This window comes from Notolabrus celidotus, chromosome 13, assembly GCF_009762535.1.
Source record: "Notolabrus celidotus isolate fNotCel1 chromosome 13, fNotCel1.pri, whole genome shotgun sequence".
Lineage (NCBI taxonomy): Eukaryota > Metazoa > Chordata > Actinopteri > Labriformes > Labridae > Notolabrus > Notolabrus celidotus.
Window position 1 is genome coordinate 10,033,125 of NC_048284.1, and position 17,971 is coordinate 10,051,095.

At 37.6% G+C, this 17,971-nt stretch overlaps 2 protein-coding genes across 3 annotated transcripts; one reads left to right on the forward strand and one right to left on the reverse strand.

The window, feature by feature from the left end:
- Window positions 1–1,171: 1,171 nt before the first annotated feature.
- LOC117824322 (adhesion G-protein coupled receptor G5-like) lies at window positions 1,172–15,972 on the forward strand. The gene is made up of 17 exons (XM_034699783.1): window positions 1,172–1,270; window positions 1,460–1,570; window positions 2,201–2,248; window positions 2,345–2,488; window positions 2,623–2,655; window positions 3,451–3,531; window positions 3,628–3,799; window positions 3,977–4,139; window positions 5,881–6,015; window positions 6,117–6,227; window positions 6,343–6,379; window positions 8,358–8,458; window positions 8,644–8,765; window positions 11,495–11,763; window positions 11,849–11,942; window positions 13,559–13,833; window positions 14,278–15,972. Exons 1-17 carry the CDS (start codon window positions 1,225–1,227, stop codon window positions 14,436–14,438), a joined length of 2,103 nt encoding a protein of 700 aa, XP_034555674.1. The 5' UTR covers window positions 1,172–1,224; the 3' UTR covers window positions 14,439–15,972.
- knstrn (kinetochore localized astrin (SPAG5) binding protein) lies at window positions 14,884–17,967 on the reverse strand. 2 transcript variants are annotated; one of them, XM_034699788.1, is made up of 9 exons: window positions 17,858–17,967; window positions 17,407–17,469; window positions 16,875–16,992; window positions 16,459–16,488; window positions 15,926–16,025; window positions 15,656–15,770; window positions 15,505–15,566; window positions 15,163–15,237; window positions 14,884–15,068 (listed from the first exon to the last, which is right to left on the reverse strand). In XM_034699788.1, exons 2-9 carry the CDS (start codon window positions 17,426–17,428, stop codon window positions 14,940–14,942), a joined length of 651 nt encoding a protein of 216 aa, XP_034555679.1. In that variant the 5' UTR covers window positions 17,429–17,469; window positions 17,858–17,967; the 3' UTR covers window positions 14,884–14,939. The 2 variants fall into 2 exon arrangements, with proteins under 2 accessions (XP_034555679.1, XP_034555680.1); XM_034699789.1 differs by having other exon boundaries at window positions 17,870–17,914.
- Between the last annotated feature and the right edge of the window lie 4 nt (window positions 17,968–17,971).

Here is a 17,971-nt window from a genome sequence, read left to right on the forward strand (position 1 = left end):
GATGTCAACCTGCTTCTTTCAGAAATACTAAGAGAGCCCTGTATCATTCTCCCATCCCATCATTCCTCCTCGAAATCCCTTTCAAACTCAAACTCCACTCAAGCCCAAATACTTCGTATAAATTCAGGTGGAACTGATGTGATATAATCACAAGGCTGCCCTCTCTGGACACACAAAGAAAAGCATGTTGATACTACATTCTTCCTCTTCTTTTTTCATGTTTTACCGCAGTTTGCATCCAGCTTAATGGTGCATTAACGTCATCTTATGCTCCGGAGTTTGGACTTGCACTCAGACTTGCACTCTAAATCCCCCAGAAAAACAAAACAAAAACACATAGGTTCATACACCTCCTATACCCACCTATACTCACCTATACCCACCTATATCCACCTATACCCACCCATACACACCTATTCACATCTATACCTTAATGTACTCTTTATACTTACTACCTATCCCCTCAGTAACCTTCCAATTCATCTAAACTCCTGTGGAAATACCCCTGCGTTCTTTAATTAAGAAAGCTAACAATACAATGTTTACAGTTTTATTGTTTGATGTAAAACATTTTCTAAGACCCAATGAGAACTTCAACATCTGAAAGTCAGGTGTCATTGGTTTAAGAACTGTGGATTTTATTTGAGGAGGTAAAAGTATTTGTATGCTGCAATTACCATTCACAGGTGACCATGCAAAAATAATTTATTATTATCCATATTTGGATTTTCTCCTTGTATATTATATTATGATTTTTAACATTTTCTTTAAATGGTGAAATAGAAGTGTGGAAAGTATAATCGGACCTAATCCCTGTATCCTCTGGTTTGTTTTTGTCAAAGTTTCCATCTTTGCAAGCCTAATAAGCTGTTTTACATACCAACCACACTTTCATCCAAGCAAAATCATGGTGTCACACCATCACCTGCATGTTTTGCAAAGAATAATGGCTTACATGTTCTTTATTTTGCATAGCAGATATAGGTTCTGTTTCTTGGGGCATTTGGTGGAACTGTACAAATTCGATTTGCAAATCAAAGGGTGTGCATCAGGCAGCTATGCAAAATGAGTTTGACACTTTCCTCTCTGCGAAAGGTTCAGTGGCTGTATTCTAGAGCTGCTGATCCAAACTTTGAGGTTTCTTCAACCAGAGATGTAAAAGGTTGGAGTTTAAAACTAAAACCGTGTTCCACCCTGACTGACTCTTCTTGTCATCAACAAAACATGAACTGGATGACTTTGGTTTTCTTCTTGGGCCTTCTGTGGATTTGTAAGTAGACACTTCTATTGCACCTTAATTTCATATCTAAATATTAGAATAGTTTCTGTATGCACCACTCTCCAGATATTGAATTTCCTTGAGCACAAATACAAAGAACTGTAAAGATCCCCCATGGTTCATAACTTGAATGGTTTTAATAATGTGTTTTCTTTTTCTGAAATGCTAACCATGATTTAGCCCAAGGAGAGAGGAAAAACTTCAAAAAAGATTTGCAGAAAGGAAACAAATATTTTGTTGTGGTTGATAACTTCAACGGTGTCATCAAAAATGAAAATCACCTGAAACACGGTGAGTCAAAAACAGTTATTTTTGATTCATGAAATGTATTTCCACCTTGTTTCATCAGTACTTTTTTGGGGGTTATATATACGTTAGTAACTTTTTAGTACCATTTGTGTTCAAAATACTTCTACTTTTACTTAATGGCTTCACCCAAACAAAAGTTTTGTTTTTATGTAGCTTGACTTGTAACCTCTATGTAGACCTGTGCTAAATGCACTTCTTTCTCAGTGGATGCAGGGATTTTAGCTTTACTGCATTTTAGCCTCTTAAATGCCCAGGTGATACTCCTTGAGAATCAATTGAACATTATGTAATCAATGCAATTCAATTCAATTTGTTTTATTGGCATGAACAAAGACATGTTGTTGCCAAAGCACATAAGATTCATACACATACATTATATTAATCCCTATTTTACGGTTATAATTCTCATGTCAGTGCCTTATATAAGTGTTAACCCCACTGAAATGACCAGATTGAATTTGAGATTGTAGTGCAATAAAATAGGAAATGTCCAAATGGGTTAAATCATTTTGTAAGGCACTTTGGATGTTGAATTTAATACAAAAAGCTGCTGCAGTATCCAAAAATATGACACTGATATGTGAAAGAAAAAAATGCATTTTTATCTCTCAGGGGAAAATGGCTGCATAATATTTCTGCAAAAAAACACAACAGGACAACGTGAGTACATCCCACAACACTGTTTTTTTATTTTATTGATACAAATTTTTCAACAACACAAGAATCAATCATTTGTTTCTGTTTTTGAATGAATAGGAAAATGGAAAAATTTGTGGCCTGAAATGAAAACAAGGGATGGTGCTTTTCTACTGTATGTAGAAAAAAGGCACATCAAGAGGGAAGTTCGTCTGACTGTCCTGCAGGGGGAACACTGCACACAAAAACTGTCTGACCTCAAAGGTGGTATATCAAGGCTGTATTTTGGCATGTTTGATGTTCTCGTATGATGTTTTTTGAAAACGCATACTAGAAAAATATCAAAGATATGAGCATAAAAAGTTTTGTATTTGTTAGAATAAAACTTTGTTCTCCAGGTTCAACATGTGTCTTCTGTCAATCTACCACAGGTAAGCAATTTCTTTACCATCAAATTAAAGTTATATAATCAGGAAATAACTAAAACATTTAGAGCTGCTTTTTCAATTTTCTAAAATAACAACCACAGGGGCGAGCTCCAGCCTAAACAGGTTTCTTGTCCTGCCTCAGCCATTCCTTTTCCTCTGACAATCTCTCTCCAGACTCTTCTTTTTGTTTTTTCTTTCTTCTCTCCTTTCTCCCTCCCTGGGAAGAGGAGGAGGAAGGGCATTCAGGCTTACCCGGCAGGAGTGAACTCTAGTGGAAATAGACTCTTTTTCCCTTGCTCTGCATTCCCTGTCTGATTACTAAAACCTCCCTGCAGACTCCTCTTTTCATTTTCTCTCTCTTCTCTCCTACAGTAGGGAAGTAGGGGGAGGTAGAGCGTGCAGGCTTCCCTGACGATAACCTAACCTAATATTATAAAGTAACCTAACCTAACCTAACCTAATGAGAGCACTCAACGTTTTCATCAGAGCACAATCACCATCACTTTTATTCTTGCAAAGCAATTCGTAACCCATGTTTGGACAGTTGCAAAATAAATTGATACATAAATAAATAAATAAATAGATACAATTTTAAATTGTAATTCAGAACAAACTGAACAACTGTACTTTTACCACCCTGTATAAAATAAGCAATAATCATTTCAACTTTGGATGAAACATTTTGCAGAAATTGGTAATAATGATTTTACTGAATGAAGTGGTAAACCTCAGTAGATTTGTCCTGCATGGCTTAAATTTCTTCTTGTATGGAGACCAAATACTGACTTCCACCAACAGGATCCTGTCAGATTAGGTGTCTGGAGTTAAAGGACATTTGTGATCAAGCACCTTTTGACGAAAACCTCTGCAAGGAAACGGGTTAGTTGAATTTTGCCCCTGCGGCTCTTCAAACTTCGATTATTTTGACGATCAACTGAAAGTGTCTGGATAAAACATGATGCCTCGTCCTTTCAGATCCACAGGTCACTGACAGATACATCATCAACATAACAGGAACAAAAAAAAACTGTTTCAACTGTAACAATCCAATCAAAAATCCTGAAGACGAACTTGATCCTGATGAACTCCATCACTTGGGTTTTAAATTTGAAAGTGCTGGAGAAGATCTTGACACTGCTGCAGCTGTGTAAGATATGCTCCATCCATTTATCAAATAAATTGTGAAGAATTTTATAGGAAACTTGAGGCAAATCTCTACTTTTTGTATGTTTTGACAAATTATGGAACTGAATTATATAACTAAACTACATATGCCTGCATGTATGATACTTAAGATCTGAGAAGCATATTCTTTGGTCAACAGTAATGTCATGGAGAAAATGGGGGACCTCGCCACTTTCATCAATACTTCCTCAGCTGTACTGAACTTTGGAGAAGGAGTCACAGGGATCTTATTGAGAAAAACAGAACCTGAAGACCTTGAAGAAGTGTCCTTTGCCTATGCACCCCTGAATGACAACATAAGTGTGAGTGCAGTACTTCAATTAAGGCTTCATTAACACGTTATATCAACAGAAAAACAGAGTAACTTCCCATTATAAGAAAGTCTATTTTTGGAGTTCTGATGACTATTACAACCACATGCTAAATGTAACTGTGAGATTGATAGTCTGTCTAAATGTTCAGGGTATTAATGACATGACTTTGTTAAGTCCTTGATTCTGATTGGTCAAACAATAGCAAGAGGTGCAGCTCAAATCAGACTCCAAAAAAGAATCCCCTCGGGGTGAGATAAGACCCTCTGTTTTGCGTCCGGGTCCTGCTCACCCTATCCGTGTTCCAATCTACTACAACACCCTGCTCACCATTCCCTCACTCTTACATAATCCAGTCACTAGTTTGGAAATCACTTTTTGAGTTCCACATTTATTTTAAGAATATTTTTTGAGGGATGGGAGAGGGGAAAGAGACGTAGGGAAGAAAAAGTGGGGATGCCATGCAGCAAAAGGTGGGAATCTGACACAAGACTATCCTTTGCTATGAAAGAAAACCTCAAAAAAACTTAGCAGGACCGGAAACAGGCGACCCGACTTTAATTGAGACTATACCTACAAGTGTTTCGGCGGAGTACTGCAGAGCGACGCCTCCTCCATTATAATAGATGGAACATGCGTCAAACTGTAAAATAAAACTAAACTGTAAGTTTACCCCAGCAACAAGGACTATGGCCTGTATATGGGGGCACACACTTAGACCACTAGGCCAACGGCACCCCAGACTTCTTAGTTTCAATGTATCGATCCATTATCTTGACCGCTTATCCCGTTAGGGTTCACAGGGGGCTGGAGCCTATCCCAGCTGGCTTCGGGCAAAAGGCAGGGTACGCCCTGGACAGGTCGCCAACCTATCACAGGACTAACACAGAGAGACTCACAACCGTTCACACACACTCACACCTACGGGCAATTTAGAGTGATCAATCAACCTGGTGAACATGTTTTTGGACTGTGGAAGGAAGCCGGAGTACCCAGAGAGAACCCATGCATGCACGGGGAGAACCATAGACTGTAAATAAAAATGGACAGCGTTGCTCCGCCTTTTCCCGTTGTACAGTTCTGAAGCCAAAAAATCCCGCTCCTGGGCGCAGCCATTGTGCAGCCAGAGCCTGCGAAGCCACTGTAACGAGCTCTGCCCTACAGTGTGAGAAACGGATGTGAGAAACATTCGTACGATGTGTATTTATTTTTTAAAGTTTGACTGCTCCCCCATTCAAATTAATGGGGGAGACGGATTTTTTTACCTATACTGCAGCCAGCCACCAGGGGGCAGACGCTCTGCCGAAAGCTTCACTTCCAGCCGAGCGAGATGCACCCCTGGGGAGAGCATGCAAACTCCACACAGAAAGGCACCTGCCTGGCCGGGACTTCAAACCAGGAACCTTCTAGCTGTGAGGCAACAGCGCTACCCACTGCACCACTGTGCATCCCTAAGTTTCAATGTATTACCCGTTACCTGTGCAGCCCTTAGTTTCAATGTATTACCCGTTACCTGTGCAGCCCTTAGTTTCAATGTATTACACAAATTATTCAAGATCATAAACTTCTGTCCATACATTTTAGTTTTCTAAGCTGCTTGTTGAATATTGAGTTATTCCCTGGATTGTAATTGAACACAGTTAAAGTCAAATGTTGGATGATTTTTTTCTAAACTTCAGTAAAACTGCCGTGTTCAGGAGTCTGATACACTTGTTATTCTCTCACCCTGCAGATCATAGAAAACAGAGATTCTCTCGCTCAGTTCCCCAGATCTGTTGTTGTGACAAAACAAGCGTTTGAACAAGCCATCACATCGAACATCAGTGTGCCTTTTGCAGCTATGGTCAGAATATATGATCTGGCTAAGGTATGAAAAACATCTCAGTATCACCTTTATTGAAAGTATACAGTCACGTATATCTTACATATTTAATCATGTCATCATGCTTCTGTTGTGTCATGTTTGAGGATGAGAAGAACAGCACTTTATTAGGTAATGAGGTGGTTGCTGTCGAAATGGGAGTGCCCATCTGTAATCTCACGGACAAAATACAGCTCAATTTTCGGAACATGGAATATGTAAGTTAAAAAAAATGGTTAAAGAAAAATATATTTAATGCTCTTCTTTGAGGTTGTGTTCTATTCAAATGACGTAATAATACTTTAAATAAAATTCAGTGCCTTTCTTTAACAGGAAGGAATCCCATCTTGCCGGTCTTGGAGCGGTGAAGGTATTTTTTTCTTTTGTCCAATAACTACTTTGAAGTTGATATAAGATATGGCTAAAAATGCATCATTATGGTTTAGATTTAGTATTAGGTTTATACTTCCTTAAAATGATGGTGCCTGCTTGGTCTCTATCATTTTACGTCATTAACCTTGTGAAATACAAAAATGTTGCCGCAGCATGTTGAATTAGACTGAGCCTGGCTGTTTTGAAAATCAGAACTAAGTTGGGGTTTGTACTGTACTCAGATAAAAGTGGTTAAATAGAATAACAGGTACCAATTATAAAATGTCTGTCAGGATGTAGGGGAGTGGGATGCAGACCATGGGGAGTTCTGCAAGTTCTCCCAATTGGAATAACCATTAACATCACAAGCGATCAAATGGATAGGGAAGAATCATAGACTGTATAAAATATGGACGTAGTATCCGTGACGTCACCCATCTGTTCCTGAGCGCTGTTTTGAAGCCAATTTACGGTGGCAGCCATATTGTAAATGCGAAACTCAACCAGGCAGAGTGTGACGTAAAGAGGAGGAATTTGAGCCTCCTAGCCAACAGCTATGTGTTCCCGTCCGGGAGTCAAGTCAGTCATGTCCTTATTTGGGCAAAAACTCGTAACCTTAATATCTTCTAAACTGTTGCGTTAAAAAAAAAATTCACCCCCCGTACAGTGTGTGCCGATAGAGAAATTAGCTAAATTGGCGTCTATGTGGTTTCCGGTGTTTCTGCAGCTAGCCTCAAGCGGATTCTCGATGAATTGCAGTTTATAACACTTCTGCATGGGCTTCATAGTTTGAGACCGGAGGTTGCCGCTTGGGAAGAACCAAAAATAAAGGAAGCAAACACAAAGAGATTCTTTTAATTAAACAAAGCATTACAAAGATAAGGAGAAAAGTAAACCACCACTGCAGAAAAAGTGACAGGAGTTTTTGGGGGACTCAGGAAAACTCCTTAACACAAACTCAGAGGCTACTTTGGAGGCCTTAAACAAAAACTAAAAGACTTGGCCAACTTCTAGTAAGAACAAGAGAGAAGGGGCAAAATGCTGGAGATATTTTGTGATGCTTAGGCAAATAAACAATGCAGAGAACATGCAAGCGATCCACTGACCAGCTCAGAGGGAGAGCTAATGAGTGAGCAGCGGGAACTAGTGTCCAAGGCTGTTTTCGAAACCGCCTACTATACTAGCAGTACATACTGATTTGGCCAAAATTCAGTAGTAAGCAGTATGTGAACAAGAGCAAAATATGCAGTATGCCAAAACTTCTGATTTGGTAAAATTTCACAGTATGCATCAAACCAGTCTGCCTCGTGTTGTTGTGAATTGTTTAATTGTGATAAGAAATACAGTGTTGTGTTGGTATTTTACTTTGTTAAAGTAAGTTTAATTTCTGATGTTGACAGGAAGTGCTTTCATTTTGAAGGACAAAAGTAACACTTCACTGTTTTCCAACAACTTGATTCTTGTTTTGATGTTGATTAGGTGCTGAAGACCGTGATTTATCTTCTTCTTAGTTCTGTAAATACCCATAATACACAGCGCTCGTTACACTTTTTCGAGGGCATATGTAGCAGGCCGTTTCGAAAACAGCCCATATAGAAGCTCCCCACACCTGCTGCAAATCAGGAGCAATCAGGCACACACACCTGACCCTGCACCTTGATGATGACCTCACAGAACTCTGAGAATGGCCAGACTTATCACCCCTCACAATGTCATATCCTTAAACTCACTAATAGTAAAAGTGATGCTTTCTGCCACAAACCACAATCTTTAAGCAGGTCTACTTCCAGTGGAGATGTGATCTAAAATGGTTTTACCTAACTGTAATAACTCCTTATGAAAATGAAGCATTGAACCAAATACGTTCTGCGTGAAATTGGGTGAAATGTATGTCATCTGACTAAGCATTGTGTTAATAAGTCTTCATGTTGTTCGTTACGCAAACACACCAACGTCATGCTCTGTTCTTCTTTAAGGAAACCGACCAGACTGGACTGATGACGGAAGTGTGACCATAACAAATGGAACAAACATCACATGCCAGTTTTCCCACTTGACATTCTTTGCTATCTTATTGGTGCATGTAACCTTTTCTTTTTTGTATTATTGTCATGCTTTAGTCTCATGTCCCATTGCCCTTTCAGGCCACCTTGTATAAAACATTTCCCCAGAGTTCTTCATCTGTAGGGAAGTTTGACATAAAACATGGTGATAACAAACCTGTGACAACCTCTTCACAGTGTTAAACTTTGCTTTCTGCAGACTCCTCTAAATGAAACCACGACTAGTTCAGACCTGAAAATCCTCTCCCTCATCACGCAAATCGGCTGTAGCCTGTCCATCGTGTTCCTCAGCATTATCCTCATCATGCACTGCCTTCTCAGGTAATTACAACACGACTTGTCTCTTTTATTTCTTGACGCTCCTGTTACGTTTCTTAAGGGCAACAAATATGTTCCTGGGTCAACTTGACCCAGAGCATATTTAGTGATTCAAAAGTGTCAAAACCCCCAAAAAATCCCAATGAAAATGTTTTAATCTCATTATTAACTCCATTACTGACCATTTAAATCCATATTTAGCGCATTGGCCTTCTTTAATTCTCAAAGATCATAGTTTAATGAGGATAATTTACTTGTTTTCATGAAAATTCATGTTAAAACTTTTTTTTAATGTACATTGGAAAGACCTTAATATAAGTACAATAGTTTAACCTGACATATATTTTTGTTTATTCCATTTTACCTTATTTTTTAAACGAGACACCTCTTCTATCACATGCTGCACAGACTGCTATGCTGTATTTAGCTGGTTTGGAAGGCATATATTGCCTATAATGGAAGGAACCTTTTGGTGGTTACCAAAAGCTAAATAGTAGGTTGTGTAAGTTATTAGTGAGGCAAAAGCACTGAGGTGAGGGTGTTGGGTGCCAGTTCTTCACTGGGCACTTATCCTTTTTATTAGGGCATAAATACCTTGTGTTTATTCAAAATTAAGGAGCTATACATGCTGAGTTTTCTCATCATAAAATCATACGTGAAAAAAAATAAAAAAAGTTTCAAAGAGTGCAATAGTGTGAAACATCCATCCATCCATCCATCCATCCATCCATCCATCCATCCATCCATCCATCCATCCATCCATCCATCCATCCATCCATCCATCCATCCATCCATCCATCCATCCATCCATCCATCCATCCATCCATCCATCCATCCATCCATCCATCCATCCACCCTTCCTTCCATACTTAATCCAACACTGCTTTCCCATTTGGGGTGACCTACAGCTGGAGCCTATACCCGCTGTGGTTTGCCGGGAGGAAGGGTAGGTCCCCAGACAGATAAAGGTTTAAGATACAGAAGGACAGATCAGAGATGGGGAGGGAGTAAGAGGAGTCAGAGTTGGAGGAAATAATAATAATAATAATAATAATAATAATAATAATAATAATAATAATAATAATACCTTTATTTGTATAGCACTTTTCAATACAAGTAACAAAGTGCTTCACAAAAATAATAAAAACACAATAAAAGCAGAGAAGCAATAAAAGCAAACAGTCAGTAAAAGCAGAGAGGTAAAATATATTAAAGATTAAAATAATTTCACAAAATAAAAACTTATACTATAAAATTGTCTCTTAAGTAGTGAAATAAAATGAGGGACTGACTCTGCAAGTCTGATTTCCTGTGGCGGGCTGTTCCACAGCAAAGGTCCTGTCCCCTTTAGTTTTTAGTCTAGACCGTGGAACAGCAAGCAGAGCACTGCCAGAGGATCTCAGACTGCATCCTGGTTTATGGGGGGATAAGAGCTCAGAGATGTATCGAGGGGCGAGCCCATGTTTTGCTTTAAATGTGATTTAAAGTATCTTAAAATCGTAATCCTAAAAACAACAGGGAGTCAGTGTAGGGATGCTAAAATTGGGGTGATGTGGGAAACTCTTTTTGTTCCAGTTAAAAGACGGGCTGCTGCATTTTGCACTGTCTAAAGTTGGTGACTGGACAACTTTTTTGATCTGTGGCTCAAAACACAATTCCTGGTCAAAAATGACTCCAAGATTCCTGGCTGATGTTTTGACAGGGATTGTTAAATTATCTAGGTTGGGCATGATGAGGGTTCATTTTGCTGCTGGGCCAATTAGAATTCTTTCTGATTTATTGTCATTGAGTAGAGGGAAGTTGTCTGCCATCCATGATTTTATTTCTTCAAAGGGGTCCAGAGAGTTAGGGCAGCGATAGCAAAGGCTCTTAACATGTTTTTGGGCCATGGGAGGAAGTCAGAGTTCCTGGTGAGAACCGCATGCAAAAGGAGAACATGTATAAACATGTTGATGTAAATCAGCCTGTCGAGAACAGCAAAACACTGTGACCAAGGTCATTTTAATAAATTTGCAGTAGGGAAATGAGACTGTTGAAAAGAAGAATCATTGTGAGGATGAAGCAACTCTATGTACAAACTAAACGCTGTTTTGAGAGACAACATTCAATCTGATCCTTTTCTCTCTTTGTATGGTTGTGAAAATATTTTGAAGCCCAAACAGCACTACACGTTGCATTTGAAGAAGTGAAGATACTCCTACTTTTATGTCATGTGTAATGTAATTATCAGGTCATCTGCAAATGTATATTTCTGATTTCTCTTCAAGACTTTCGGGTTGTTGACGTGATATTTTCTTTGCTTCTCACTCACTTTGTGTGCATTGTTGGCACTATTAAAGTTAGCAAGCAATCGAGGCAGATGGCTGCCTAACATGAGTCTGGTTCTACTCGAGGTTTCTGCCTGTTAAAAGAAGTTTGTCCATGCCACTATAACTTGCTAAATGCTGCAAAGTGCTCTGCTCATGGTGGATTAAGATGAGATCAGACTGAGTCCTGCCTGTAAGATGGGACTGGATCTTATCCTGTCTCGATGTTGGGTCTTTGTTAATAATTTAACATGAGTACGGTCTATACCTGCTATGTTTGTAAAGCATCTTGAGATAATATTTGCTGTGATTTGGTGCTATATAAATAAAGATTGGTTGATAAAGTTATAGGCAGCCAATAAAAAATGCACTTCAATAAAGTATTTATGAATAATCTACATTCTCTCTATTCATCCTTCCTCACAGGAAAACAAAAGCCAGCACAACAACAAGGATTCTCATCCACCTCGTGTTGTCCATCTTCCTGTTAAACTTCACTTTCCTCATCAACAGCTATATGGCGAGACTAAAGAGCTCAGTGGGTTGTGTGATCATGGCTGCTGTCATGCACTACTCCATGTTAGCCTCATTCACTTGGTTTGCTGTGCAGGCCTTCCACCTCTGCCTGCAGCTGTACTCAGGAGGAAAAATTGTAATCCGACACTACATACTCAAAGTCTGCATCATCAGCTGGGGTGAGTCCACATTATTATTTCTGCTTTTAGGCCTAGTCATGTTTGGGATAACTGCAAGCGAGCTGCATTCTTGCTGTATTTCCAGTTCTACCTAGTGTGGCCGGGATTGTCCTGATCGTCAAAGGAAAATACGGTGAAACAATAATCTATTCTGATGACCCCAAGGAAAACCAGGTCATGTGAGTCATCAAATATTTTTGAAGTCTGTGAATAAAATACTCAGAGCAATAATCTTGAAGATTTTCATTTGAATAAATGTCTGTTGAGTATCTTAGGGAGTAAACAAAACCATGACTCCATTCATTACCAACTGATGACATCCCTCACAGTTGTAATATTACCAAAAACAGAAAAATTAAGAACTAGCTCAAAGTTTGTGACTAGTTCTCTATCGCTGGACAGTGGTTGGTTGAGCTAGAACAACAGATATTTTCATCAACTAATTTGTGTGTATTGCTGTTTTCTTCAGTATTTGCTGCAAGTAAACCATCACTTATGCTGAACAAAGACAGACAGTGAAGCACCAATAAGATAAAGGATGGAAGTAAAAAAAAAAAAGAGAGCATAAACAACAGAGGATAATAATAATAATAATAATAATAATAATAATAATAATAATAATAATAATAATAATAATAATAATAATTGATTCTTGAATTTAACCATTAGTTTCGACAAGTTAGTCTCAAAAAAGAAAAGCAACAAGTGATGTTTTGGTCCACTTATGTTAATGGGACATTGTTCTCCCTTATAAGCTGACTCTTTCTGTGTAGGTCTGTGATCTTATTTGTAGAAGACGGATAATCTGGATTTAAGACAAACACTTTACTTGATTAAGTAAATGCATTTTATTGGAGAATCTATCAGAAAACAGTTCCAATGATAAAAGAAAGAAAGAAAGAAAGACAGAAAGAAAGAAAGAAAGAAAGAAAAGTTCTTTTTTTAAGGGTGGGTTACAGTTTTCAGGCACTGCTTCTTCTAAATCAGATAATAATATACATCCTCAAACTACATGCACACAATGAAACACCTACTTTTGAGCATAGCTGGCTTATCCTAAAAAACAACATGACTGAATATTAGTATATCCAGCTCACTATGAAAAGACATTATATCTCAAAATGCTCAAATTAAACTTTGTAATCTTATTTCAAGTACAAGATGGTCTTAAACCTAGAGATGTGCCACTATAATACTCAAACTAAGGTGAATACATCTCAAATAAAGAAGCTGATTTGAAATGGATTAGTGCAAAAATCTTTTTTTGATTGAAAAAATACTAATTATTAGCATTCCTGTCTTATTCTGAACACTAAGCTTTAAAATACTGGTAAAAATATTAAAATAAGTTTTCCCTGCTAATTTTAAGATCACAGTTTTCTAAATATTACATCTTATTTTAAGAAATCTTACAAAGCAATTTTTACCTGTTCGATTGGTAGATTTTTTTGCTTATTTCAAGGTAAAAGTACCTTGAAATAATTTTTTTGTTTTTGTTTTTGGAGGGGCATTTTTTCCAGTGCACTTCGTCCACAGGGAGCACTGAGGTCATCACAAAATGAAAGTTGCTCACATTAGCTTTACATATTGCACCATATTTGCCACTATTTAATTCAATTACCTAGTAAGATGATTCTACTTCATGATCCCTGTCAGTATGTACCTGCCTGCAGAGTTACCCTCTATTACTGCTTACTTCCTTCAAAAGATCAAAACAGTGATCTCATACTGTTACAGACTAGTTCCATGGAGCCATTTTTCCTTTTTGTGACTGACACTGTCTTTCTATTCCAAGGTGCTGGATGACAGACAGTAACGCCCACTTCATTGTCAACATAGGCTACTACGCGGTGGTTTTCCTCTTCACTTTCACTACCTTCGTCATCATACTGACCTGGCTGTTTTGTAACAGGGGAACCAATGCAGGCAACATACAAACTGGCAGAAGCATTGTGACCATCCTAGGACTTTGTTCTATGCTGGGTGTCACATGGGGTTTGGCCTTTTTTGCCTATGGACCCCTCCTGATCCCATCCTACTACGCTTTTACTGTCCTCAATTCTTTGCAAGGTACCCTGAACCTTTTGAAAACAAACCTTCTTAAGTTCTTATTTCTTTGGGAATAATTTAATTCTACCATACTTCTGTCAAAGCTCATGTTGTGTGGATAAAGCTTGTTTGGGTAATACTTGGATATTATGTGTAAAGGGAGCTGTCCCTGTCATTGATTACACTGATGATTATTTAATCTTGTGGGCAAAATAGAGAAAAATGATGGTTTAAGAGGTTAAATGTTGTCTACTAATGTTGTAAGACGGCAATCATTGATTTCAACGTAGATTAGTTGTTGTTGTTTTTTTACAGATAACATATTTCAGTCATTTTACAACAAAAAATGTTGAAATATTTGCTGATTTCTTTACCTGAAACATACATTTTTGCTTTGTAGAGATAAACATTTTTTTTTTAAAAAGGAACCTCTGGGGCCTCACCTTATCTCTCCTTGCATTGCAGGTTTCTTCTTGTTCATCTATTACTACAACATCTGCCGTGCAAAAGACCTCAACACTGCCAGGAATGGATCTGACAACTTGAGCACCAGCAGCACTTTTAACACAGAGGTCAGCCCTGAGAACTCCTACATGAACCTCCCTGGTAGAAAATATCTCCGTTGAAATATGGGGATTCAAGAGTGATGAAGAGGTCATGAAAAGTTTGAAATAGTGCAAAGAATTAACTGAAATGTAAACTCATGTAATAGGTGTTTTTAAAACATATATATTGTTATTCAAGTAAACAAGAATACTTTATTGCTGAAATGTTTAGTTTTTAATGGTTTGGGTTGTTTGTGTTGCACAATTTCATTTAATGAGAATCAGAGAAGGGAGAATGTTTCATGCAATTGAGTTTTCTTTAAGGTAACATTGAAATGTAATGTGTTTTCTGTTGTTTTTTGGGCCTAAAAACTCTGCTTCAGAGATCCATCGGTGGCTTCACTGAGACTACATTCATGTTTTATACAGTCTATGGTTATAATGCTGAAATACAAAGAGATGAAACAGATGGAGAAATAAGAACATATTTTATTTAGATCCAGTCACACAAACATTAAACACACTGTAATATTATACACATTTATTTTAGTCATTTTAAATTGAGAATAATTTTTTTCACTCTTACAACAAGAGGGCTTCAGCTTCCTCGAGAGCTTGTTCCATCTCAGCAACCTGAAGGGAAAAGTTCTCCCTCTCCTGCATCATATGTCCCCGAGCTTCAGCAAGTTCTGTTATTGATGTTTGGATTTCCTGAAAGTGTTTGAAACATGGAACATTTGAAACACGCTCCAAGAGATCGCAATTTACAGGCAAATTTCAAAAAGTTTCAGTGAGTGTGACTCACCTCTAGCCGAGCTTGTTGCTGGGATGCAATTCCTCCAAATGCTTTCAGTTCATGCAGCAGGTCAGCCGAGATGCCCTGAAAAACAATTACCATCATGTTTACTATAGAGAGAAATGATTATGATAGACAAACTTATTAAGTATGACGTAAATGTCTGGTTCATTTTTACTATTTTATTTTGTTTTTCTCAACTTTTACAATGCATGTTCATACTTTTATTAAGTGTGTAGTTATTTGTGTTGTTTACATTCATATACTCTTATATTTTAAGTGTGAACTATATGGCAGATTTAAAGAAATCTTTATTCCAACACTAAGTTAACTGAAATAAAATGTAAGTACCTTAACTTCTTTTCTCTGATCTTCATATTGTCGTGCAGCTTCTCCAACTCTTTCTCCTAAAACTACGAATGAAAGACATTTTTTCATTTTTAATGAAGCACCAAAAAGAGTCCAAAAAAAAAACCATGAAAATTGATAGATGCAAACTTACCTGGATCTATTTTAGAAGCCACTAGGAGCACATGACAGTCCTTCAGGTTTTTCTGTACCTGTGTATTCTCCTTTTCAAGGTCACTCTTCTGTAGCTCCAGCTCAGCTACCCTTTGCTGGATTAAAATAAGAACTTAAGTGAAGAAGAGGTAATGGCTTAAGAAAATAAACACAGAAATACAGTACCATAAGAGCTCAAAACTACCATGCATTCTACCAGGTGCCGTACTGAATAAAAATACAAGAGCTGTTTTGTTCCTGTTTTCTTTACCTGTGTGTCTGCAAGGTTTTTCTGCAGCTCCTCGTTGGTAGCGATCAAGTGCTGATTTTGCTCCTTCAGCTCTGCCTGTTGTCCATACCTGGTGGAGATCCTGGAAAGGTGCAACACAAAGTTGAGGAAGACTGAATTACAGCATGCAGAACATAATGACCATCTTTTTTTAGATTACTGTTCAAGACTTGTTTATATTTCAAGGGTTTCACAGTAATTTCAATGTTTTTATTCATGGTGTTTCATATTTAATTTCCTTCATTCAACCATTGTTTTTAACAACTCATATTTTATGGTTTTGTATCTTATCGTAGGCGTTTTGGTTTCCAGTTTTCTTTGTAAAACCAATTTTGTTAAGTGCTACTAAATGGACTTGATTATTATTATTAATACAATGTATGATTTTTTTTTTTTTTATTTAAACTTTGTTTAACCAGATAAAACGCATTGAGATCAAGACCTCTTTCACAAGGATGACTAAGTAATACATGGTATAGAGCACATTACAGACAGTAAGTAAAAAACAATCTTACCCTTTGTGAGGCTTGGGAGCAACATTTTTTCTGGAAGATATAAAATAGAAAACATGGAAATTAACCAATGTGGAGTAAGCATAAAGATCTTGGCAGTAATAAATGATGTGTGACACTGCATTTAAGGATGCTCATAGTGATAAAAAGTGAAAGATCCATGTTTTCTCTGGACTGAGCACTGAACACTGATCACTGATTTGTCTAACTTTGTCAGGGTGGCATGTGATATAGGATATTTAGGTTATCTTACTTATTAGTCTTTTTTGATTATCATGATGCTCATTAAAAAGCAATCCAAGTCTGTGTAACATTGCTTAGATGGTTTTGTTAGGAGTGTCCCCCATGGTTTACCACATTCTTCTTATTTGTGACAGCTGCAGTTTTTTGGGTTAGTAATACTGAAAGTAATCTCCTACCGTGGCAGGTTTTCTCTCTGAGGTTTAAGGATGCCATCTGATTTTTGGGTGGCAGTTGCTGTATCTTTGGTTTCACCTTTATGACCCACTTTCTTCATTTCTGCATGTGGCTGCATCCCTGGAAAAAAAAACAATCAGGATTTTCAAGTTGACATCAGCCTTTTTTTTTACTTTGAATGGAACACTGGTACTTAACAACAACACAGTAAGGAAAATAAATTTAGAAACCTAAACACAAATCCCCAAATTCTAAATACAAATAAAAATACCATCTGTACAAAGAAATGTAAAGAAGTACTTTTAGAGAAATAAAATACGTTAAACTAGCCTAGCAGAGTGCACATGTAGTAGATGAATATAATAATAAAATATGTTATGGAATAAATTACAATATTGCACATGGTTATGAGGTATTGCACCGGAAATCAAAGTATTGCACATGTATGTGACATATCACAGGAATCTTTAGTGATTTACAGAGTGATTGTTCATGAGGGTTGTTGTTAAAGAGTTCAAAATATTTCATGCTCACCTCTTGGTATTTTTGAAGACATTGCATGTGCAATATAATGAATGCAGGCAATAACAAAGGCACCTGTATGGAAACATAATAACATCATTAGCCCATTGACTGTATGCAGATTGCCTGGGTAACCACGATTAGTCTAACCGGAGCTCTTACTGACCAAGTAGTTTAGATATAATTTACCTATAAAGGCCTTTTGACTTATTTTCTAGTTAAAATCGATCTAAAGATGTAGTACCTAAACCAAACATACATACATAGTATTTTCTGTCAACCAGAAGCATTGAACGTTGCAGGTTGTGAATAGGGACCGGTGCATTTTTACGAACACAGTTGAAGGCGCAGGCTAAACAGGGGCGTCTAGTTGGCTAAGCTTTCGGGCAGATTATGGCAAGTATCCTTCATAAATGCATAATACATTATCATTTATTATTAAAAATACAATTTACATTCCTACCTTCAAGGATACCTTAGATGTGAGATTTGTCAACAGACAGATCCGCACGAATTCAAAAAACGTCCCGCCCTCTGTCGTCACTTCCTGGTTTTTCTACGCAATTTCCTGTATAAA

Bases quoted from the DNA above. Each gene is read 5' to 3' on its own strand.
- LOC117824322 (XM_034699783.1), top strand. From the start codon at position 1,225: ATGAACTGGATGACTTTGGTTTTCTTCTTGGGCCTTCTGTGGATTT. The intron at 6,380-8,357 runs GTATTTTTTTCT...TTCTTCTTTAAG, and splicing joins CCGGTCTTGGAGCGGTGAAG to GAAACCGACCAGACTGGACT. The intron at 11,943-13,558 runs GTGAGTCATCAA...TTCTATTCCAAG, and splicing joins CCCAAGGAAAACCAGGTCAT to GTGCTGGATGACAGACAGTA.
- knstrn (XM_034699788.1), bottom strand. From the start codon at position 17,428: ATGTCTTCAAAAATACCAAGAG. The intron at 16,026-16,458 runs GTAAGATTGTTT...GCACCTTTCCAG, and splicing joins GCTCCCAAGCCTCACAAAGG to GATCTCCACCAGGTATGGAC. The intron at 15,771-15,925 runs GTAAAGAAAACA...ATTTTAATCCAG, and splicing joins AAAACCTTGCAGACACACAG to CAAAGGGTAGCTGAGCTGGA.